This window comes from Prionailurus viverrinus, chromosome B3 (assembly GCF_022837055.1).
Source record: "Prionailurus viverrinus isolate Anna chromosome B3, UM_Priviv_1.0, whole genome shotgun sequence".
Lineage (NCBI taxonomy): Eukaryota > Metazoa > Chordata > Mammalia > Carnivora > Felidae > Prionailurus > Prionailurus viverrinus.
Window position 1 is genome coordinate 50778256 of NC_062566.1, and position 24211 is coordinate 50802466.

Sequence of the window (24211 nt, forward strand, 5' to 3'; positions counted from 1 at the left end):
AATACCCATGAACTCATTGACATAGACCAGAAAGCCAGATTTGGTGTGCCCAACTATCCATCCATGAGTCATTGTCAGAGGCTGAGGCACTGAGACAGTTGGGGGACAGAGAATGACGAGGGAGAGAGAAGAGTGGCTACTCTGTGACTTTGCTGTGCATTTCCTACAATCTAGACCTGTCCACCATTTTCTTTCTGCCCCTTCCTGACTCTGCTATTCAAGAGTCAGGAAAAAGAAATATTTTTATCAGAAATTTTGTGAAACCCATGAAATCAAAATGGCAGTTATATTGACACTTTGAGAATGAAACTCTTCATGTTTGGGTGTGGGATTTTTTGGAGCAAGTCCGCTATAGGCTTGGGGCTCTGTTATCCTTTCCAGTGTTTTTAGACTTTGGGCCAGATGTGAGGGGCTGTGGGCAAATGGGCTCATAAAGGAGCTTATTCTGTCTTCAGTCGTGGAAGGCATGGCCAGCAGAGAAGTGCCCTCCTGTGTATTTCCTCTTGGCCAAAAATTATGACCAACAGGACTATCAAGTTTTGCTTATATGTACAATCAATTTCAAATAACATTTCAATAACATATTCAGCATATCAAGAGAATGGAAACTTCTGGTCTCAGATAAAATTGAGATCAGCTATAAAACATAATCTAATTATACTGCCCATATAGTGATTCATTTGTGGGCCAGGACATTCCATTTAAAACAGTGACAGTTTGATAGCAAAATAAATTGTTGCTCCTTTAGTACCCTTTCCCTCATGCCAACTTTTCTGAAGAACATGGGGTAGTAGAGACTTTAAAACTGGTGATCACTCTCTTGTTTCATACAATGAAGGGTAAAATAAGAGAGTACCCTAGGCTTCCAGATTTCTAAAAGAATATGCAAAGTGAGAGAAAGAAAAGTTAGACTGCCACTCTGGGGGTCCTTTATTAAACTAGACTTTTGTGTGTATTTATACACATATATACATACATATGTAATGAAGAGATGGAGAGAATGTACATATATTTTTTACAGTCTTTCCAACTCAACACAATGAGCCTGGAATGATTACTTTTGTTCCTAGAAAGTTCATATGTGGGGCTACATGTGGGACCATAGTTATTGGGTGCCAGGGATATAGCAGTGAACAAAACAGGAAGAACCTGCTGTCTGGAACTTGAATTAAAGACAATGGGTTTATAAAACAAAACAAAGCAAACAAGCATTTATTCGATCAGCTGGTGATTCATCCTAAGGAAAAAAGTAAGCAAAGTAGGAAGGGTGGTGAGTGACAGGGGGCTGGCTGTTGCTGTTTGGCCAGTGAAGGATGTACTGCTATAGGGAACAGAGACCTACCGGATAGATGGGATGGTGTGAACCTTTATGGAGGAAGAATGATCCAGGCAAAGGGGCCACTATTAAAAACCCTGAGGCAAGTGCATCCTTGGTATATTTAAAGAATGGCAAGGAAGCCAGCTTAGAAGGAGAGTGACAGAGAGGGAGAGGAGGTCAGAAGATGAGAGCAGAGAGTAGAGGGGGCAGGTAGAATCTTTTCAGATAGGTGCTTGAGTTTTGAGCTGGGAGGACACACTGACTTACTTTAAAAAGTTTCCCTCTGGTGGCTTCTCTGCCAGCAAAGTAAGACTGCGTATTCATCTCGGGTCTCTCTCACTTCTTAGTCTAATTTCCTGGGTTGTTTAATTTTTACTGCACAAGACAATTCTACAGAATGGAAGGTGAACATTTTCCATTTCATCTGCATAAAAGCATTCACTGTCTCATACAGTCTCTGTGATCTTACATAAATTCTGCTTTAACTGAATCATTCAATATAAGTCTTAGAGACAGTTTTATTATAGAAATGTGTTGCTTTTTGATTCTAAGAATTTCTTGAATAACTCTAGTTATTATTGTCAACCTTTTTATCATTGCATCCTGTAACTTGCAGCCTTCATAATAAAACCCACAAAAATCAGTATAAATATTGCCTTCTACACAAGAGAAGATGGAAGGTGGGAAAAAACATTTGTGACCTCTTACCAACCATTACTAACCAACTTATGTTACTCAAAAATTTATTTTACATAAAGCAATTGTGAGAAATAGTTTCTCTCATTGTATTCCAAATATTGCAATGGACAAATAACTCGTTGACATAAATAGAGTAATATAGACATAAAAACTGTCACATTTTCTTCTGCAGTAACTTTTATATGAATGTCTCCCTCTCTCCCTTTCTCTCTCTCTGTTTCCTAAAATCTGACAGATGTGGATGAATGCCAGGCCATCCCTGGGCTCTGTCAAGGAGGAAATTGCATTAATACTGTTGGGTCTTTTGAGTGCAAATGCCCTGCTGGACACAAATTTAATGAAGCATCACAAAAATGTGAAGGTAAGAAATACTATGCTTTGCAGTGAAGGGGTGGAGGGGCAGGCAAAATGCAAATCAACGACAAGCTTTATTGTAAATTGTTCCAAAATCCTTCTGTCTTTGTCATTCCTGTGAATGTGTAAATATAATATTCTTACCAGGAATAATATGCCTTTGTGCTAGTGAACCAGAAAAACCCTGCAGCTTTTTCCACTTTTATAGACCCAAAATAAGAGATCCATCTGAATCAAATTAAATATTAAAACATGAAGTATTTTTGAACCAATATTTGGGTTAAAATGTTCAAGACACATGTTTTTGCATAGTTCTAGAGACATGAATTTAAATTTAATCATTACGTATCAATCAGAAGGACATATCTTCTGATTTTTTTTTTTTTTAGTTAAAATGTATGTTTGTTAGTTTTTGGAGAGATTAACTCTTCTATTTATGCTCCGAGTACAAGGTTAGTATTTTCTTTTGTGCCTATCAAATGGAAGCTTTTTTAAATGGTAATCAAACAGAAAAATAACTGGAGGTAAATTTATACATTTGCATTTAGTTTCTAGATTGAGCTTCTAAAATGTGCATAGAGGGACTATGTTCATATGTACTGCTACTGCTGCTTGCCAAAAAGAGGCCTGGCATCCAAGGCCATAAGAAATGCTTTTTCCATGAGAGGGAAACATCTAGGAAATAAGTAGGCGGCATCCAACTCTCTTTCCTTTGATGAGTGCATGCACCTTACATGTATAATGGCTGACAGTAATATAGCAAGGTACATCTCTTATCAAACTCAGCAGACAAAACTTCTTCCTTCATTTTTAGCTGTACCTTGTGTGATATAAAGTTGCATTTAGATGCATGCACTTTTGTTGAAAGCAGCTGCTGTTGTGTCTATACTCCTAAACCCCAGCAATGAGGAATAATCCATTCTAAGTCATGGGCTTAGTTCATTAATCTTCTTTGTGGATAGCCACAGTATATCATATGTGGGAAAGACAGCTTCAGATTTGAAGAGCAGTTCATAAATGACACATGAGAAGTTTAATATCTACTTGCCCTGAAACTGAGTAATCTGAAATCTGGCATGATGGAATTATCTTTATGGGTTAGAGTTTTTTTTGTTTTTTTGGTTTTTTTTTTTTTTTTTTTTTTTTTTTAGCGTTCATTCATTTTTGAGAGACACAGAGACACAGAGCGTTAGTGGGGGAGGGAGCAGAGAGAGCAGGACACACAGAATCAGAAGCAGGCTCCAGGCTCCGAGCTGTCAGCACAGATGTGGGGCTCGAACTCATGAACCGTGAGATCATGACCTGAGCCGTAGTCAGACACCCAACCGAGTGAGCCACCCAGGTGCCCCTAGAGTTGTTTTTAAGTTATCAATCACGTAGAATTTATAATAATATGTTCTTGAACATGCTATGAACATTTGAGGGAGCTGTGAAAAATACATTCTTCCTAAGGAATTAGGACTTTGTAAAAACACAGTAAGTTTCAAAGAACGATAAAGTTGACTCTTCCAGGCCAACGTATTTTAGAAGTTCTGTTGTAGATTTAAGTTAGAAGCAGAGGATGTTGCTACTGAATGAGGCAAAGAACTTAAGTACCTGTACCCTTTCATGTTATAAATTAAAGAACTGGGTATGGTAAGTGCTCTGTTTGAAGTCATTTAGATGGCACTAGCATTTACTTCTTTTGATTCACAGTGTGGTACTTGTGATGTCATATTATATTGCCTTCTTTCCCGGATGTAAGCCATAACCTCCAATATTAATATTTATCTTTCCTAATATTTTGAAAATTTTTAAATATTATAGTATTTATTTTCAGGTATTATATACATATATCTTTATGCCACTAATAAGCTGTCAGGTTTATAATAGCATGCAAAATCCACCTCAGCAATGGGTTGTGTCTTATATTTTCAGGTTTTCTCGGCTTGATATATTCAGCTTAGATACAGTCAGCTTCAAGATTTAGGGCACTATGATCCATATGACTTGTCCAGTCTTCTGGACAAGTTTTGCTTTTTGGAATTAGATAGCTTCCATCTTGGAGTAGAATTGTTTTCCTGTGTCCCTTGCCTTTCACTCACCTGTCAGTTAACAACTGTCAGGATTGATCACCTTGCGTGGTCGTGAACGAGACAGAAGATGCAGATTTAATACTCAGACTGAAAGAAAAATCATTCAAAATCCTTTTGTTAATGGTAAGAAACCTATTATAGTGCTGTATCCAATGGACAAAAAAATTCAGTCTGAAAATTACTTAATCCTTTTTCACAAATATTTTTTTTTCCGGCTGCATATTGAAATCAGCAACAAGATAAAAACAGCATACTTTTGGCTAGACCTTTTTTTTCCTTAGCCATCTACGGTTACATTAAATTCAGATGATGGGTTTTTTTTTCCCCTCTCTTTTATTTTTTTTATGCAAAATTGATACTGGAAGAGAATGTCCTGTTTGTATTATGTGTACTCTGGCCTGGAAGCTGGTTCGGGCGTTATTGCCCTGTCTTACTCGGGTAGGAGAGTAATCAGAAAGTCCTCTGAGAACGCTTGGTGAACTGGGTCTCCTCCTTCAACTCCCTTGCTTTTCTCCAGCTTTATGCCTGTCTATGGGAATGACACAACTCTGGGCATAGGATGATTGATAGGATGGTCAATAGAAGGAATTCCAGAAAAACCGGCCCACACAGTGAAGGGATGAAGAGAACATCTGTGTGCCCTGGGAAGATGGTCAGGCCACAGTGGGATTCTGTGCCCTTGTGAAAATCGTTCTGGCACTTTTCCCATTATTTGGAGTGGCTTTTAAAATGCATCTTCCTCTTGACTTGGAAAGGAAGGAACTGGGTACCTGGAAGCCCACAGTAATTTATTTAAAAAACCAATTCAATAAAAAATTGGCTTTAGCAAATTTACAAGCTGCTAACCTTTACTCCCTCAGGGATGGGGAGAGCAGTTTTTTGTTTTTTTTTTTCAGTGAGATCTGCCTTTTGCAGAATTCTCCCTTCTTAAAATATCCCTTTAGCCCTGAAACTATACCAAATTTTATATCATTACATGCAACTTAGATTCCTTTGAAACGTAAATGATCAAGCAGAAGTGATCAAGTAACAATTATTAAATTTTCATAAATTTAGGAAGGAATATTGAGATTTATAGCTGTGATTTGAGGGGGGGGAAGGGAAACAGAGTTCACGCCCACCTTCATTGTTGATTTTTCCAATGACTCTCGAGGGTGCACATTGAAAGAACACACGAGCCTTTTCTTTTTGGAAACCGAGTCCATATTTGCATAGGTTACTGTGGGAGGAAATTAAGAAATAAAAAGTGTAATTAAAGGATTAAGTTTTATTTCTGGAAGAAGTCCCTTGGATTCCTAATTAACCACTAATATTTTGGGACTTAGATTACCGCCAGCCCAGCCTTTAGCAATTATACCAGCGCTGCATGATGCAAAGGACTTTTTAAAAATGTAGCCCCTACATCTGTGTCCTCCCTAATACATGGCCAAAAACCTTAAGACTTCCCCTTTCTGAAATAGTGACATATTCATCTGATGGCTACTTGCTATGAGGGGCTCTTATCCTCTCAGGCACCAAGGACAATTCCTGGGGCTTCTTAACCCACTGACTTACTACTCCTGGGGCTACTTGACTTACAGTTGGGGCCCCATGCTCTGCAGCTCATTGTAAACCCTTGACTCCCACTGTTCAGGGTCACCAGCTCCCTACATGTTGCTGAACACAATTTCTGTGGTGCAGGCTCAAGAGCCCTAGGAATAAGGTAGACCTGGCCCTACACCTGGTAATGTCCCCCCCACCTGTGTGATCTTGGACAAATCAGTTACCAGCTCTGAGTTACTGCAGCTTTCAGATGAGGAGGTTGAACAGGGTCCCTTCCATTTCTGTAATCCAGACTCAGTTGTCACATTTCTCATTATTTCCCAGTTGTGATCAGATAGCGGGTGCTGTATGCGGGCATATATGGTATGACTATAAAATACTAGGGCTGATATTATTTTCAACATGACTTGAAGAATCAGATTATTTACTTTTTAGCCAGATTTTTTACACTGGATTTTCCTGTGTCCAGGCAGCAAATCTGGACAGAAAGGGCCTACCACTGTGTCCCTTCTTGGACACACAGCAAGAGGCCAGTGAGACCATAAGCATGGCTACTTCCCAGCAGCTTTGCCTCTCCCTTCTGCCCTAGGGAGCCAGGGAGAAGTGTCCAGAGCACAGAAGCATCTCTTCCCAGTCAAGCCTCACTTCCCACCAGCCCCCCACAAACTGATTTACTTTTATGGCTGATATTTAATACAGACTGGCTCCCAGAAATGCTAAGAAACCCACTGATCTCCAACTCTCTTATGTGGGATCCCTGAATTCTATTAAAAGGAGGTAAATACAGCATGCTAAGAGCCTGGAAAAAATAATAGATTAGTATGAGTTTCGAAGTGTAAGTGATTTCGATTCAGATACTTTATTCTGGCCTTTTACTATTGAGGGGACTTCACCACAGCCTGGTCACAAAATCAGAACTCCTGCCCCTGTCGCCATGAAGCAATAGGACTGAGAAGCAAGGAGACTCAGGAAAGTAGAAGGGACTTAGACACATGAAGAAAAATGGGTATGTCACTGAGGAGAGGACACTAAAGGGAATTCAAAACCATTTAAGCTCCTTCAAATGGAATAATTAGGCCTAGTCCAGTTTTATCTTTATCTGGGTGAAAATTAGGGAGGTGTATACTATGATGTATTTCCTGACTTACTGACCTCTGGGGCCATGCACCTAAGTGGGATCCCTGCCCCTCTCCCTCTTCCCCAGCCGCTGGCAATGGGAGACTTGGGTTTAACATCACTTTATAAATGAACCTCTTTGTTCTTATTTTGAGTGTTACTCATGCTGGTTTTCTGAAGGCCTCAGGAAAATGCAAGAGCTATCCCTGGGATAGCTATCTCTATCCCAGAATTATAGAGATCAGGTCCTATGCCCATATCTATACTGTGAGGAATAGATGAGTTGATACACATAAAGCATTTAATCAATGCCTCACACTCAATACCTGTCAACTCTCATTATTATTATTGTTGTCGTTGCTATTATCTTCAGTAAAGGGGCCAAAGCTAACCTAGCCAGCATGTGAAAGATGTCTGCTCCATCCTGCCAGTTCATTCTGTTTTTTGAATAACTTTTTCTGATGTGTTTTGTCACTTAAATAACCCCTTCGGCTATTGGTGTAGGTTAAGTGGCCTTAAAAAGGATGGTCACGGTCATTTATACTAACAGGTAGAAAAATATTTCTTTTATATATATTTTTTTCAACGTTTATTTATTTTGGGGACAGAGAGAGACAGAGCATGAACGGGGGAGGGGCAGAGAGAGAGGGAGACACAGAATCGGAAACGGGCTCCAGGCTCTGAGCCATCAGCCCAGAGCCTGATGCGGGGTTCGAACTCACGGACCGCGAGATCGTGACCTGGCTGAAGTCGGACGCTTAACCGACTGCGCCACCCAGGCGCCCCGAAAAATATTTCTTTTAATAGACACTTGTTGTTCACATGATCTTCAATAGGAGTTTAATGACTCAGACATTTATCTTTAGGGACATTTTGAGGAAGGTATGTTTTCTTCTTGATACCTCTGTGTTACAGGGATACATCCTCTTCTATTCTAAAAAAAATTTTTTTTCAACGTTTTTTATTTATTTTTGGGACAGAGAGAGACAGAGCATGAACGGGGGAGGGGCAGAGAGAGAAGGAGACACAGAATCGGAAACAGGCTCCAGGCTCTGAACCATCAGCCCAGAGCCCGACGCGGGGCTCGAACTCACGGACCGTGAGATCGTGACCTGGCTGAAGTCGGACGCTCAACCGACTGCGCCACCCAGGCGCCCCCATCCTCTTCTATTCTTAAATAGGGTTATTGAATCCTCTAGGCTGAGCTTGTTTGTTTGTTTGTTTGTTTGTTTGTTTTTTAAGTAGGAGTGTGGCTGATAAATGCAGGAGGATTGATGGTAAAGAACTGTCTTAAAATGTGCTTTCTGATATTATGCTAGTTCTAGAACCTTAGGCTCCATCCTTCGTGGTTTCTCAGCCTGACTTTCACTGACTCCAGTAAAATTTCTGCCGGAATAGAAATACACATCTTTACCATTATACAACTTCACAATGACAATGCTGTTTATGTTAGCATTGACTCTAATATAAGCAGGGAAATATTGTTTGGTTTAGCCTCTAGCCTAGCATAGAAGAATGGGGATTTTGGTTTTAAAAAGGTTAAACTGCATGTAAACAGTGTCTCTGCTGCCTTTTTGACTAACAGGGTGAACTTGAGTCAGAAGACACTTGGGGCGCTTGGGTGGCGCAGTCGGTTAAGCGTCCGACTTCAGCCAGGTCACGATCTCGCGGTCCGGGAGTTCAAGCCCCGCGTCAGGCTCTGGGCTGATGGCTCAGAGCCTGGAGCCCGTTTCCGATTCTGTGTCTCCCTCTCTCTCTGCCCCTCCCCCGTTCATGCTCTGTCTCTCTCTGTCCCAAAAATAAATAAACGTTGAAAAAAAAAAAAAAAAAGAAGACACTTGAATCTGGTCCACTTAGAACTCTATTTTGTTTTACAAGTGAAGAGCAGTACTTAAACTAGAGAAGAAATACTCTTTTTTTTTTTTTTTTTTTTTAATTTAAGGCTTTCTGAGTGCCCACAGTGTAGTCTGGCCATTGCAATACTCCCAGGGCACTTGGGTCAAACCGCACCTCTCCCTAGGTGAGTGCAGAAAGCCCACTCCTCTTGGAGTCAAGGTCATGCGCTCTGAGTTTACTTTTAGCCTAACAGGAAGTTCTCAATTCCTTTTTTTCCCCTCACTGGTGCCACATCTGTTGACAACTGTCAGTGTCTGAATCTGGTTCTTGAAAAGCTCCCCTTGAAGGAAATGGCTGTATTTGTCCTAAGGAACTTTTACTGCTTCCTTGGAAGAGACCATTGGCCTCGGGCCCCGAGAGCTAACTCTAACTATGGCCTCTGCTGACCCCACAGGGTATTCAGTGGTTTTCAGAGCTTTCCCCACTGGTGCAGATGACCAGACCACCATCTTCCTGTTCTCCATGATTAGTCACTGGGTTTGGGCTCATGGGAAGCATGGAGTCCGGGCTGAGATGGCTCTCCACAGCTCAGGCAGTCCTGGAAGGAGCTGAAAACTGAAGGCTGTCTGCTGATAGCACCCCCAGTACTGGGACAAGTCCTTCCTTGAGAGAGATCTGGGTGAAGCATCCCAGTGCCCCCCACCATTCACTTACCAAACCCGCAGAAAACCATCATCATGGCAGTTTGGGTGTCCCTGAAAATACCAAGATGTCTCTGAGTCTTGTTCAGCGCTCAGACCACATGGTCTCTATAGGATTTCAGTATCTGCTTTGTGGAAAATCCAATTGTAAAGAAATGCAGGAACTGATGCAGAATATAGAGTAATAAATATAAAGGGAGATTAACTCAGTGAAAAACATGGAGAGAAGAGGGAAAACAAAATTTTAAACTAAGTGACATTTGGAATCTTAGCATGCTATAGTTAGTTGGTAAAACAGTACATACTTTTAGATTTTACAGGGCAAGTTTCTTTTATTTTGCGCTAATGTCTTGGGTAAGACTGTGTTGAAAGAAGAAGCACCCACTGGGTCAATAGTCAATGAATTGACTATGTCATGTGCTGCTTTTATTCTGTAAAGATTGCTGTTTCTGGGCACATGGTTTGACTGGTGTTACATCTGAACCTCCCTTGGTGATGAACAGTTGTATACTGCATTCTGTGAATAGTAACCCCTTCTTTACGTTTCAGATATTGATGAATGCAGCACCATTCCTGGGATCTGTGATGGGGGCGAATGTACAAACACGGTCAGCAGTTACTTTTGCAAATGTCCTCCTGGTTTTTACACCTCTCCCGATGGTACCAGATGCATAGGTAGGTTTAATTATAAACAGCATAAACAGTGATTTCTACAAACCAGTTCCCTAATGAACATCTTATTAAACACGTTTGTTAAAGGGAATAATTTCTCACTTTATGTAAAATGTACATTTATATTTCATTAAACAGTGGAGCACCATCTTAAAGAAACGAGACATCTTGTCCTCTTGTATTAGGATGTTTGCCTCCCAGAAAGAGGGATGATCCAGGAGCCCATACAGATGTCCTCGGTCTATAAATTAACTTTGCAGTTATGTTAAGTGTCAAACCTTCAGTCGTCTCCTGGGACCTGTGTTAATTTAGGTCTGAAATTTTGCAATAATCTCTTAATTGGTCTCCCTGCTTCCTGGCTTCTCTACAATCTATCTTGTCAGATTTATCTTCCTAAAATAGTGCTTTGATTAAATAATTCTTTTGCTCACAAACCTCTGGTAGTTTTCCATTAGGATTTGGAAATTAGTGGTTTTCAGTCTGTGCCCCTTGGATCCTTCAGGTATAGAAAAGGTCTCCAGAGCTGCTAGGGTGGGAGAGGGGAACAGTGAGAAGGGGGAGACTAAGGGGACAGGACCCCTCCCCCCCAGTCAGTGCCCCCCATGTGCACACACTCTGCTTTTATCCAGTGGGGTGTTAGGCTTCTGCATAAAATATCAATTAAAATAAGGGATTTTGTTATTAAAAAATAGGTTTGATAACTGTCAGACTTATTGATTATTAAGACTTACCTCAAAGTCTAGTCTGCTAGAGAAAAGTTCAAGTTCCAGGTGTGTAGCCTAATACTTAAAGACACTCTCTGACCTCTCTCAGCCTTGCTGACTTATCAGCACAGTCCCTGCTTCTCACCCTCAAACAGGTCATTTGTTTTGATTCCTTCATGCCTTTAATCATACATGTTGTACCACTCAGGATACTCTTCTCAGCTCAAGCCCCCTTTCCTGCTTCTGCTCGGGCTCTCTGTCTTTGAAGATGTCCCAGATCAGCTTACCTGAAAGCGGTTTCTCCCTTACCTGAGGAAATACTTCTCATAAATGGTCTTCTAGGGACATTTTATGTCTGTATGTTTTTATCTCCCTAGTTAAGTTGTAAGCTGTCCTTAAAGCCTACATAACTGCTATCCTCACATATCCCTGGTGGTTCTTGGCACAATTCCTTGCATGTTGTAGGCACTCAGTAAGTATTTGTTGAATATCAAAATGAGTACTTCCTTATTATTAGGGCACAGCTAGGAAGCCTATGGCAATGGCCTTGGAGAAAAACGAATTCTATCTTTTGATGTTTGTCTCTGGCCCATATTTTCTGAGACACTCAGCTTCGCATCCTCACCACAAGCCATGAATTTCAGACCCAAACAGAGTTGCACTTGAAATTCTCAATTCCTTTTTACTTAATCATGTAATAAAAGCTGAGGGCGGTCTCTTTAGTTGACATTTGAATAAGTACAACCAGTGAGGGAGGCATAAGGCTTTTCCTTAGAAACAACGGTGGTGCCCACATTGCCTGATTTTCCAGGATCTCTCCACGTATACTGGAACTGCAGGGAAGGGACAGCGGCTGCAATCCACAGAGCTCCTTCTTCTCCCCAAACTGGCCCAACTAACACTTGACATCTGAGGGATATGCTTAGCAGAGAGGTAAACCAGAAGTTCTTTCTGGGCCAGAAAATAGGTAGATGTGTTTTTTAACCTTCAAAGAGAGCCCCAAATTATACTAAAATGATTAAAACACATTTACATATCAGATGGTTTACATTTTTAAAAGACTTTTACCAAATATACCCATACTATTTACAAAGAAAGTAGGGTATGGGGAGGAGACTAAGATTCATGGGTGACCTCCTAGGTGTGAGCTATCATGGAAATTATCTGACTTAATGTTCACAACCATACTGAACATGAGAAGAAGCTGAGGTTTACAGAGTCCACATAAGTAATTTGGTTCGATTGCTTAAGCAGCTAAGAAGTAAAGTTGCTGAGATCCCAACTTGGGCCCCAGCCCACGGTCCCTAACCCAGTCATTGCTCCCTCCGGAGTGAACACCAGACACAGTAAATAGGCAAGCAAGCTTTCTTCTTCTTTGGTACTTTGTTTGTTGCCATAGTTAGGAACTTGTTACATAAAATGCTCCAAGTGACCTTTCGGCCTTCCCTAATGCTGATATTTCCTGCCATGGTAAACCACAGAGACACCCTCCATCGCCGCCCCACCCCCCTGCCAAATATCCCTAGTGAAAAGAAAATACATACAGTCTCCAACTTATAAACAAATCCAAGGTTTGCTTTTAGGTTGCCTATTTGGAATTAGTAAATCTAACCAATAGAAAACCCCACACGTGGCTAGTGGTATATCACATCTTCCTGATACTTTTCTTCTAAGCATGAGATTCCACCTGTTACCTTTGGCCCCACATTCTCAGGCTCTCAAACCTCCCTGTCTCATCACTCCCTTTGTCCTGTAAGCTTTTGCAGTATTATTTTATTTTTTTGTTCTGTGATCTTGCTTTGGTGCTTTATAATAACTTGTGTAGGGCAGTCTTTTCATCTTAGTGTGTTCTGTCTCATCAATTCCCAGGAATCCTGATGACATCCTGTACCTAGTTTGGGCCTCACAGCTCCTAGCTCCTGGTTGGACACAACGATGTTAGTGATTGGTTATGAGAGGCCTATTGATAGGCTAGTATGACCCGCAAACACCTATTTAATCCATAATATATTTGTTTTGATAGAATGTGACTTCTGCATTCTGAAAGAAAAGGCCAAGTGATTCAGAAGGAGAAAAAGGAAGAAAGCTTCCTACCCCTTTTTGCCAGATGTCTTGGCCAGAGCAAATTCAAAATAGAGGAAGGCATCTATGCCTCCTCCTGCCCTCCATTTGTCTCCTCCAAATCCTAACATTCTTCCCCCTCAGCTTCCATAGGTCTTCAGATCATCCCAAAGCCACTCTTTAGCCTCAAGGTAGAATGATCCCACATTATACAATGGTTTCTTTCCTGCTTCCTGATGACATGGGAAACTTCAGGCTGGTGTGCCCAGGGGACAGTTCCTCCAAATGCCTCCTGATTTTCACATATTTTCCCTTCCTTTACTTGTCAGCCTATAGGTTTTATTCCGAATCATAAATATTGTAAATATGTGTATTTTTAACCAAAGCCCTCCTTGCAGAACAAGAAATCAGCCAAATGCTTATTGTATGTGCAGGTTCTGTTTGTAAATCAGAGATTGCCAACAACCCAGATATGGCTGGTAATTTTTTTTAGCTGCAACAGTCACCATTTTGATCAAGTCTCTAACCTACTGATATAACATCTAAGTCAGCCAGAGGGGCAGTAAAATAGTATCATAGTTAATGTGCAAACTAATAGACATTAGCCCATTAGGACTTTGCGATTGGCAACTGTAGGTCCCAGTTTTGCCCCGAAAGATAGCCCACACTGAAAATTATATATATAAATTGTGGTCAAGTATTTATACTGGGTTTTGACCACCAAATTCATTTGAAACTGGGATATAAGCCAGTTTTGAACATTTCTTCCTATTCTTAACAGCGTTTGGTTTCCATTTACTAATCCCTGAGTATATAAATTATCAGTGGCTTTAAAGCAATGAAAAGTAGAAACTAGGAAGTTTTATTGCTCCTTCTTCATAGGGAAGGTGCCACCTGTAGCTTCACAGAGCTTATCTTGTCTGCCCTCCTCTCTCCGGCCATTTACCCTGGATCAGGCTGCAATGAAACTTGCTCTGCCTCTCTGTTGAGACTATTAGTCTGACTGCAGGTGTAGGAACTGGGGCCACAATACCTGCTAGTGTTTTTTTTTTTAAAACGTTTATATTTGAGAGAGAGAGAGAGAGAGAGAGAGGAGGGAGAGAGAGAGACAGAGTGTGAGTCTGGGAGGGGCAGAGAGGCAGAGAGAGGGGGAGACACAGAATCTGAAGTAGCCCAGACTCTGAGCTGTCAGCACAGAACCCAACACAGGGCTCAAACTCAAGAATGGCGAGATCGTGACCTGAGCCAAAGACTGATGCCTAACCCACTGAGCGACCCTGGTGCCTCCCTGCTAAGTATTAAGTATTTTTCAGAAATAATCTGTATTCTTTCAAGCTGATCCCTAATTTTATTTGATGGTTTGTCTAGGTTTTTTTTTGTAGCCTTCTTCCTATGATGTTAATAATTTATATGTGTCTAAGTTAGCCTCCTTTTTTATTTTATTTTTAATTGATTTCTTGTAACCTTCAAGGTTTGATGGCTTTGTATTCTTAAGAATGATGTAGATGAAGACATTTATAGGTATGACCTTCTCTGATCAAACCTGAAGGTCAATATTTAGACCTACAGGAAACATAGTGGTGAAGTTTTAACTATAAAAAATTCTTCATTTTATAAAAGTGGTTACCATTTAATTTCTTCAGATAGCAAGCATATTTAAAATAGTATGTACTTTTTACAACTTTATTGTGTATGGATATCACTGTGCAGTGATTCACTTTTGTTACAGGGAGGTTCATCCTCAAGGTGTTAGGTGGATCAAGATGTTCTATACTTAGCTGGCTGCCTCTATTTCACGGTGCTTCCTCACCGTGAAGCACTTAGCTTTCTACTATGTCACAGGCTCCTTTTTGGTAGCCTAGACTTGTACTTCAGTGTGTCAATGTTGTCATGACAGTCAGACATGATGTAACCCAATAAAAATGGTATAGAGAAATATGTCTTCCCGTGCTGCTTTGAGAAGATACCTTTCTGCCAAAAAAAAAAAAAAAAAAATCTTTCAAGAACCATTACATCTTATGGGACTAAGAACTTGGAATCATGTACATTTTGAACTTGTAAATAATCAGTGCCTTATAAAACCTGTTAGGGCCCCAGGACAAAAGGAAATCTTTATTAACAAGCATTGGATCTGACGGCAAAGTGGCTCACTCCTTTAAAAAAAAATCTTGCAAGTCTGACTCACGGTTTTAGTCTGAAAAATAAGAAAGATCTTTTAGAAATGTAGACTATAGTGCAGACTTCATGTTGTTTTAAAATAGATTTATATCAATATTTGCCTAAAGTGGCTTGAATTAAGTAGTTTGAAACCAAGGACAACACAGTCTCCCTTCAGTATAGAGACATGTCTTTATAACTAATTAACTGTCACTGCCAGTGATTTTCTTAGTCTCTCTTTTCCTATGGCACATATGGTTGTAATCATTCGTTCCCACCTTGGGGATGGAATGTGGGACATTGGCCAAGTGCACCAGCTCGTAGGGGCGAAAGGTGTGAGACGAAGAGAGTTCTGACTGAGTATTGTTCCCAAGCAGGGCTCACCGCTTCCCTCCCAGGAGGCAGGAGTGTCAGCGCATCCTGCCTGCCAGAGCCCAAGTGTGAAGCGTAGAGGTGTTGGAGGAGGAGAGGGGTGTTCTGAGTTCCATCCCAGTGATGTGCGCGTGGCTGTGCTTCTTTGTTCTCACAGATGTACGCCCTGGATACTGCTACACGGCTCTGGCAAATGGGCGCTGTTCTAACCAACTGCCGCAGTCCATAACCAAAATGCAGTGCTGCTGTGATGTTGGCCGATGCTGGTCTCCAGGGGTCACTGTCGCCCCTGAGATGTGTCCCATCAGAGCAACAGGTAAGAGCCCTTCCAGTTATCTGCGGAGTATCCCCAGTTCTACCCCCACAAGCCCAGTGACGATGTGCATGATGCAGATCTAGTGGAAATCCAGGTAAGTGAAAAAGATTCCAGAAAATAAAAGAGACGATTCTCAGGGAAATTTCCCCAGACAATGACTTGGGTAAAAAATCGAGATCCGTACAAATAATAATGTTTTCTGGTACTGCTCCTTCCTTAGCTTGCCTGTTACCGCTAAGTAGCAACCTTTTCAGAAGTACTTGTCCTCTCTTATTCTGTATTTCTTTTGGCTCTCAAATAGTCCTTAAAGCTCACTTGAATAAAACTCACTTCTTTCAGAGTCTTTCGGTGAGTTACTCTGGATACACGTTTCCTCCTTCCCTAACGTTTGACACTTTCCTCTTGCTTGTTGCCAATTCTTGTTGACTTTTTTTTCTCTTTGTAATACCTCTTTCATCTGTCATATTCCTTCCATTTCCACATAAAGCTCATTTTCTCTCGTCTGGACTATTGCAGTGGCCTCCTAACTTGTCTCTATGAAATCCACAGCTGCCGTATACATTTCCCAAAGCATAACTCATCTGAAGTTTGGTTAAAAAAATTATGGCTGGGGAAAATGTAGGAAAAGATGTCCAGAAAATTTTTCCCAGGATGAATTCAGGCAGTATCTAGTGGTCCAAATCACTCCATTTCTTAAAAATAAAATTTTACTACTTGGCAGAGAGCATCTCGTGTCCTCAAATCTGACCCCAGTTCATCTTTTAATTCTTATTCTTTATGGTAGCTTTACTTTCTAGTTAAGTTATACAATCAAGCTTTCCCTGAAGCCAGTCTGAAGATTTCTAAACTCAAATATTCTTTTTTTCCTAAAACTTCTCCTCAGTTGAGGTTCTTACTCCCTACTTCCTATCTCTACTACTTTGCCTGTTAAATGCTGTCTTGTTTGTTAAGGATCCTAACATGATTCCCAATATGACCTAATTCTTCAATGTCCCAAGATAACCACAGCTGGAAATGCTGCCTTCTGTCTCTGTGTTCCAAGTTTTTACTGTTGCTATGGCACAAATCCCATCTACTCTGCTTTGTGCCAATTTGTGTTCATGTATTGCCTTTTTACTAGCTGATAAATCTCATTAGGAGGTCTCATTCATTATCATAATCCCATATTCTTGATGCTTTCATAACACTTCCACAATTTTTAGCAAAATCTTCCTCATAGGAGGCTTCCACGTAGAGTGAACAATTTATTAAGTGACCTCTTTCCCACCAGATTTAAGTAAGAACCGGGGTTATAGCTCCTTCCCAATCTGATTCCTGAATGTTGTGTTTGAATCAGAGCGTTTTAGCAGAGCAAATCAAGGTGGGGAAGGATAAACAGAGTTAACGGATTACTGTAGAATGTTACACACAGAATGTAAATTTCCCATTATCATGGATTCTACACCTGCTCACAGATGTACTCTAAAACTTCTCTTTATTGCTGAGAATTATATGTGTGGATTAAAGAAGCAATAAGAATCTTTCAATACATTTTAATGTATAACAAGTCGTATATTTTGTCTGATTTTCATACTGTCTTTGGACTAAAAATATAGCCCATTGTCCTTAGTGCACTAGGGGGAACATTTAGTAAGTTACTGTTTAGAAGTACATGCTGTTCTACTAAGACACATGTCTTGGGTACCAGGAAAATCACTTTTTAAATATATATGTTAATTTAGGAATCAGCAGTACTGGTGAAGATTCCTTTCTGTGCTGAGGCCTTGAAAAGAGGAGAGAGGGAAGGGCAGGTAGAGGTGCTTAAAAACCTACTTTGGGATACATGAGCAGAAGGTTCTGTTCCCCTGTGTGGCTTTTCAGGGAACTGCTCTCTCATATGTACCACTGAAATACCCCAAATCTAAGATAGGCCCAGGGAAAAGCAGACTGACAGAGAAAAGCTGATTTGCAAGTGGGTGTTTTGTTTGTGCAAACATTCTGGTAGCAATGCTATAGAGCTCTAGGCTCTTAAGGAGAGTGGTGATGTATATATAGACACATGTAGGATTATTTTAGACTGGTCAGCTTTTCACCTTGTTAAAAAAAAAAATCAGTAACATCTCCAGGTTACATGGAGATAGGAAAGATGGGTATCAGTTGAACAAAACGAGCTGCAGTTCGCTGATCCTGAATGTCAAAGGGGCTCATGGGAAAGTTAGGAAGTTGGACCCACTGGGAGGTTAAGATGAATTTTCCTACTCAGGTTAAGATGAATGTCATGGCATGCTTAAAGTCATATACTCACCTAATTAGCAGAGATCCTGATAAGCTATTCAACTTCTTTTATACAAATCCTAAAAGACTAAAGAAAAAGGCTGAATTGAAGCTTGGAAGAAAAATGAGTCCCTTAATGTAATTACTATCCAGTTAAATCCAACACGTAGTTAATGAATTCCTCTTCTGTGAATTTGCAGGGCTAGATTCAGAGTGGGACTTGTTATGAGTTAGTTATTATTCTTGACTTCAAAGACTGGGCACAGTCTTAGTAGTAGAAATGTGGGGGGAAGCTGGTAGCTAGGAAATGATACGTGGCGCATCCATAGATCTATGGGAGGGATCACTGTGGTTTGTTAGGAGGGATTGTAGCCTCCTGGTTCAGGGAAGCATAAGCAGTATACAAATCCTTTCCAGATGCAGTCAAGTGCTACAGAATCTGTGGGTTAATATTACAGATAAACAATAATTAAATGCAGTAATAGAATTCTCTAAAAACGTAAACTTAACCTGAATTGGAAATATCATATGGGATTGAAGATATTTTAGTAAAGGACCAATAAATAACAACAGAGTACATGGTAGCTAGGTATATTTAGCCGCTTGTAAATTGGCAGGTTTTCCCATGAAGTTGAAACAGGAATGTATTTCCATAAGACCTATTACAGTGCCTTAGAATAAGTCAGATTTAGTCCATAAGGAAAAGACTGATATTAACCTAATTTCTGCTACTGGATAAAACTAGTATAGAAAGTATCAATGGGAGTATCCTTGTGTGGCAGTGATAATAAAATTGTTAACATTCTGGCAAAAGAGAGAGAAGAAAGAAATTTAAAAAATCACATCGTTAATTTACATATAAAGGCGAACTATAACAAGATATGGCTATTTGTAGGAAACATGAAAATGTACTAGTAGTTAAGTAAATACATCCCTGGAAACCTGACTACTGTTTTAAAACACCTTTTGGGAAGCTCAGAAAAAAAAAAAAAGGGTCACAAATCTAAAGAGGATTTATTCTGATAAAGACCTGGCATTGTGAGAAAGAGGAATACAGTGTATATGTGAAGTCAGAGGAAAATAGTTGATTAACTCAGGTATACTAGTTCAGGGAATCATTATGTAGCATTAACACTGGACACACACATACCGCGCCCCCCTCCCCCCGCCCAGTATCCCTTCTGCCCTGTGGGGTGCTGCTGCTTCAACACTTTGTTGTCTTTTACAAATAGATATTCCTCAGGGCTCTCTGCACACACTTCTCTTCAGTTTCCACATCCATCCCTGGGGCTTTAAATACTACCTATCTACCGATAATTGCAAAACTTCTATCTAGCCCCTACTTCTTCTCTAGGCTTCAAACTCTCTTACACAGCTGCTGTGTGACAAATCTACTTGGATGTCTGACATCTCAAAATTCGTATGTTCAAATGGAATTGGCCTGTATCCACCAAACCTGTTTCCATTGCAGTTTTCCCCATTTAGGTAAATGTCACCAACATCTACCCGTTTGCTAAACCAGAAGACTATGTCATTCTTGATTTCCTGTTCCCTCCGCTCTAACATTTACTCCTTCATGAAGTACTACTCACTTATTTCTAAAATATGCTTCAAATCTGTTCACTTCTGCCCAGTCCCATCACTGCCTCCCATGTCCAGCCATTGTTTTCTTGCCCTTAGTCTTCTGTAACAGCCTTGCCTCCCTTTAGCACATTCTCCATGTATCAGCAAGATCGATCTTCTGAAAATGTTCAGTTGATTACATCCCACATTAGTCTGAAGAGTTCCAGTGCCTTGCCATTTCACATAAAATAAAATCCAGGCTTTTTAGCATGCTTTTTAGAGCTCTGTGGGGTCCATAAATGGGATGGAATGGAGAAGGTGGCATTTGATTGTTCCTTGAAGTGAACCGTGGCATAGGTAAAGACTCCTTAAATTTTGGGAGAGGCATGTGGTACATACTCTGGGGGGTTTGTTTTTTGTTTTGAATTACTGTTCCTAATAGTGACTATAGCTATTAAGATGGGAATGAAGCCAGTTGGCTTTTTCCCTTTTCTCCAATTGATCTATGTGGTTTCGCGATTGATTTTATTTAAAGCTGCTCTGAAACATAAAGGTGTCTTCCGCGGGCCTATGAGGTACACTGCAGCTCAGCTTTTGTGTTCTGTTGTGTCATGCTTTTCCAGAGGATTTCAACAAGCTGTGCTCCATCCCTTTGGTAATTCCTGAGAGACCAGGATATCCTTCCCCACCCCTTGGCCCCATTCCTCCAGTTCACCCTGTTCCTCCTGGCTATCCTCCTGGACCTCCAGTACCAGTCCCTCGACCACCAGTGGAATATCCATACCCATCTCGGGAACCACCAAGTAAGGAGTCAAAAGTCATCTGGTTATTTTTCTTACGTTAACCAAGTTAACTTTTTTGTTGTTTTTAATGCTGATTTGGTCATTAAATTAGCATGTCAATTCTTAGATTTACTGTTTGGTTTACAGAGTGTTGTATGTAAGTTTCTTAATATGCCTATTTCATAGAGAAAAATAGCTTTCATCATCCTGATTAATGTCCTTTTGTTATTGATGTTTTGAGTCAACTGTAGGACAGTTAGTTAGCTAGTTATGGGAGAGATTTAAATCTGATTCACAGGGTGAAGTCATAGAGGAGGTATATACAATGAGTTTTATATAATGCAAAGCAGCTTTGCAAGTAATTTCCAAGAACTGTTTGCCTTTGTCATTTACCCAAACTGGAGGCTTGAGAGCTAGGCAGAAAAGAGGTAGAGGTAGGGAGAAGTAGGCTACTGTGAGGCTGCAGGACCTGGCTACAGGTGATCTCTGTAAGCGGTCATGGAAATATGGTTTATTTGCCCCAGATGATCTTTGCCCAAAGAGTGTTTCCTTCCTTTATGTTTTAGCATCTTGCTCATTGTTAGTGGGTTAGGTGCTGATTAAAGATGTCCTAGTTATAAATGATTTCAATAGGGTTTCATGTTATTCCTTTAGGGGTGCTGCCAGTCAATGTCACTGATTACTGCCAGTTGTTTCGCTATCTCTGTCAAAATGGACGCTGCATTCCAACTCCTGGGAGCTACCGGTGTGAGTGCAACAAAGGATTCCAGCTGGACCTCCGCGGGGAGTGCATTGGTATGTGATACATATGGTTAGGTCTGCTCTGAGAGGCTATCACAATTCTGTCCCATGACTATATGGGTTTCCTGTGGCAGCTGTAACAAATCAGCTCCAAGTCAGTGGCTTAAAATGTAGTTCTGTATGTTAGGAGTCCAACAGAGGACTAAAATAACTGGGCTAAAATCAAGATGTCGGCAAGGCTGTGTTCCTTTTGGAAAGAATCCATTTCTTTGCCTTTTCCAGCTTCTAGAGGCCATCTGTGTTCCTTAGATGATGGTCCCCTCCTCTATAAAGCCAGTGATATAGCATCTTCACATCTTGAATTCTCTTCTAATTCCCTCTTCTGCTTTTAAGAACTTTTGTGATTACACAGGGACCATCTGTACAACCCAGGAGGCTCCCCCATCTCGAGATCTGCTGATTAGCAACCTTGATTCCCCTTTGCCATGTAGCATATTCAGAGGTCTGGAGATTAGGACATGAACATATTTGGGGAGGGGTACTATTCCGCCAACTATAGGGACTTTTAACCTTTGTCATAAAATATGTTGAAGTCATTGCTGGTAGCTTCATATTAAGCCATCTCATCAAAAGTCTGACCATTAAAATAAAGCATTAAAACTGTCCCCAAATTATAAAATTTTGCACATTTTACTAACTTAAATGGCTATAACTCACCAATTGTCTCTAAAACTGAAAAGTCGTTAAAACTGAAAAGAAACTTTGAGTTGTTGACAAGTCATTTAAGCCAGCAAAAGGAGGAAATGTAACAAAAGAATAATTCATTTGTTAGATTGGAAAAGAACACCCAATTGCCATCTAATTTTTAAAAATAAGTCCCTTTCTTAGTTCTGTTATAAAGTCTAATTCTATCATTATGAATCAGGCAGAAATAAGGAGCTCTTAGTTTCTCACACTGTGTAGTTTCCTGGTGACATTAATGCCCCTTCTAGCAACACACTAGGAGAGAGTCATTCAGTCCATAGAAGTCATCCAGAACTGGGTGGAAGAGGGGACACGTAGCCCCCCGTGGTGGGGGGGAGGGGACACACCTGCGGCAAAAAACTTGTGACTCTGGGTGAGTGGGTGGGTTATCTTCCAAAAACCTTAGTTTCCTCATCTTTACAAATAGGGGGATATAAACCAGTTCACTGTTAAATATACTGATAGTTCTAAACAACTGTAAAACTAGTGGGAGCCTCTCTGGGTTGGGAGGTGGACTCTGTGGTCAGTGAGAATAACTCTTCAAATGGTGTGTTTCATGTCTTGTTCTAATGTTCTCAGTGGAATTCAACAAGAGATGCTTAGATAAGGTGAGACCCCCTTTTGACTGAAAAATAGAGCTTCAGGAGATACTCAGAATTCTGCCTAGAAGCCATTTCTGAAATGTTAGTCTGTTTAATTCCCTTAGGCCAAACTCAAGGAAGAGAAAATGTTTATTAGCTTGGAGCGTTGAGTTGCTACGTGTTTGGCATTTTCCTCTGAAAAATGACACAGGGAAACAATACACTTTAACTGCTCAACTGGTTTTCAAGTGGCTTGTGGCATGATACATTGTAGTAGAAAGAAAAAAGATCCTTTTCATTATGCTATTTATTTCTGAAAAGGAAAGTGTTTTAACATGTAAAGGAAACCAATAAAATGGTCTTAAAGGTGCGAGTTATTGCTCTCTAATTTCTTACTGAAATATACTGTATTTTGCAGATGTTGATGAATGTGAGAAAAACCCTTGTGCTGGTGGAGAATGTATTAATAACCAGGGCTCATATACCTGTCAGTGCCGGCCTGGCTATCAGAGCACACTCACCCGGACAGAGTGCCGAGGTATGGTCCTAGCTTGGAACATGCTAAGTTAAGGGGACATATATGCTAAATAAAAGGTTTGCTTCGAAGGAATTTAACAGAGTTTGAATAACCCTGGCCAGGAGAGGCTAATAGGCTTGTTGCCTTTTGCACTCAACTCCAGATATTGTCACTCAGAAGGATAGCGTCATAAAATCTGGCGGAGATCCAAATCATTTTAAAAGATGCATCTGTTCCTGTGGGCATATCTTATTTTCACTACTTTTTTGCCTCATCACTATTGCCTCTTAATTTTTAATCTTAGAACTAGGGAATGGGGTTGTCCTTTGCTGACACAGAAACTGAGGAAAGTTTCAGGTGAAATTGTATGTGACTGATTTCTTAATGGAATGATCTAAAGTATAAGGAAGGAGTCTGTGACTTCTTGCTTCTTATTCATGTGGTCAGCAGCAGCATTGCCTGGAAGCTGATTGGAAATACAGAATCTCAGGTCTGACCTCAGACCTACTAAGTCAGAATCAGTATTTTTAACAAGATCCCCCAGTGATCCATAAGCACTTTAAAGTTTGGGAAGCACTACTATAAGTGTTTGTTCACAGAATTTTCCCTTCAGGTTTGTTAATTTATTATGTCATCCTATATGCCTTTTATTGGATGACTGATATACTGTTTCTGCAACAGAAACAAGTAAGATGTTCTTTCAACCCTCAGGAAACTCAAATATCTATGTCTCTATAAATTTGGCACTGAATGAGGTATTTCACTGGTCACTAAAGCCAGATAAAAGGAAGAGAATTCTGTGTTAAAATTAAATACAAGGAAAGGTCAGAAGGTTTGTATCAATTAAAAAAAATTGCCAGCCATTAGTAAGAGTTAGTTTTATTTGTCTTTTTTTTTTTTAAGTAAAATCTCTTCACCTGAGTTGAAGTCATACAGTTTTTATTTTTATCGGTGACTGGTTTCAGGATCTTTGATTGTGATTCAGGCTTAGAGATTTCTTGCCATTGGTATATTTTAATACACTACCTGTAAATGGCAGTTTAGAGCAGAAGAAACCAGAGCACAGCATGTCCACCTGCTAGTATTTCTATTAATGGCCTACTTAAT

At 40.3% G+C, this 24211-nt stretch overlaps 1 protein-coding gene across 2 annotated transcripts in view; it reads left to right on the forward strand.

Annotated features, from left to right (window-relative positions):
• FBN1 (fibrillin 1) overlaps positions 1–24211 on the forward strand; it is a 234540-nt gene that overhangs the window by 107207 nt on the left and 103122 nt on the right. For both annotated transcript variants that reach the window (XM_047862765.1, XM_047862766.1), the window contains 6 exons: positions 2253–2378; positions 10191–10316; positions 15765–15923; positions 20363–20542; positions 21176–21316; positions 23006–23125. In XM_047862765.1, the coding sequence (XP_047718721.1) occupies positions 2253–2378; positions 10191–10316; positions 15765–15923; positions 20363–20542; positions 21176–21316; positions 23006–23125 (852 nt within the window). The remainder of the gene's footprint in view (positions 1–2252; positions 2379–10190; positions 10317–15764; positions 15924–20362; positions 20543–21175; positions 21317–23005; positions 23126–24211) is intronic.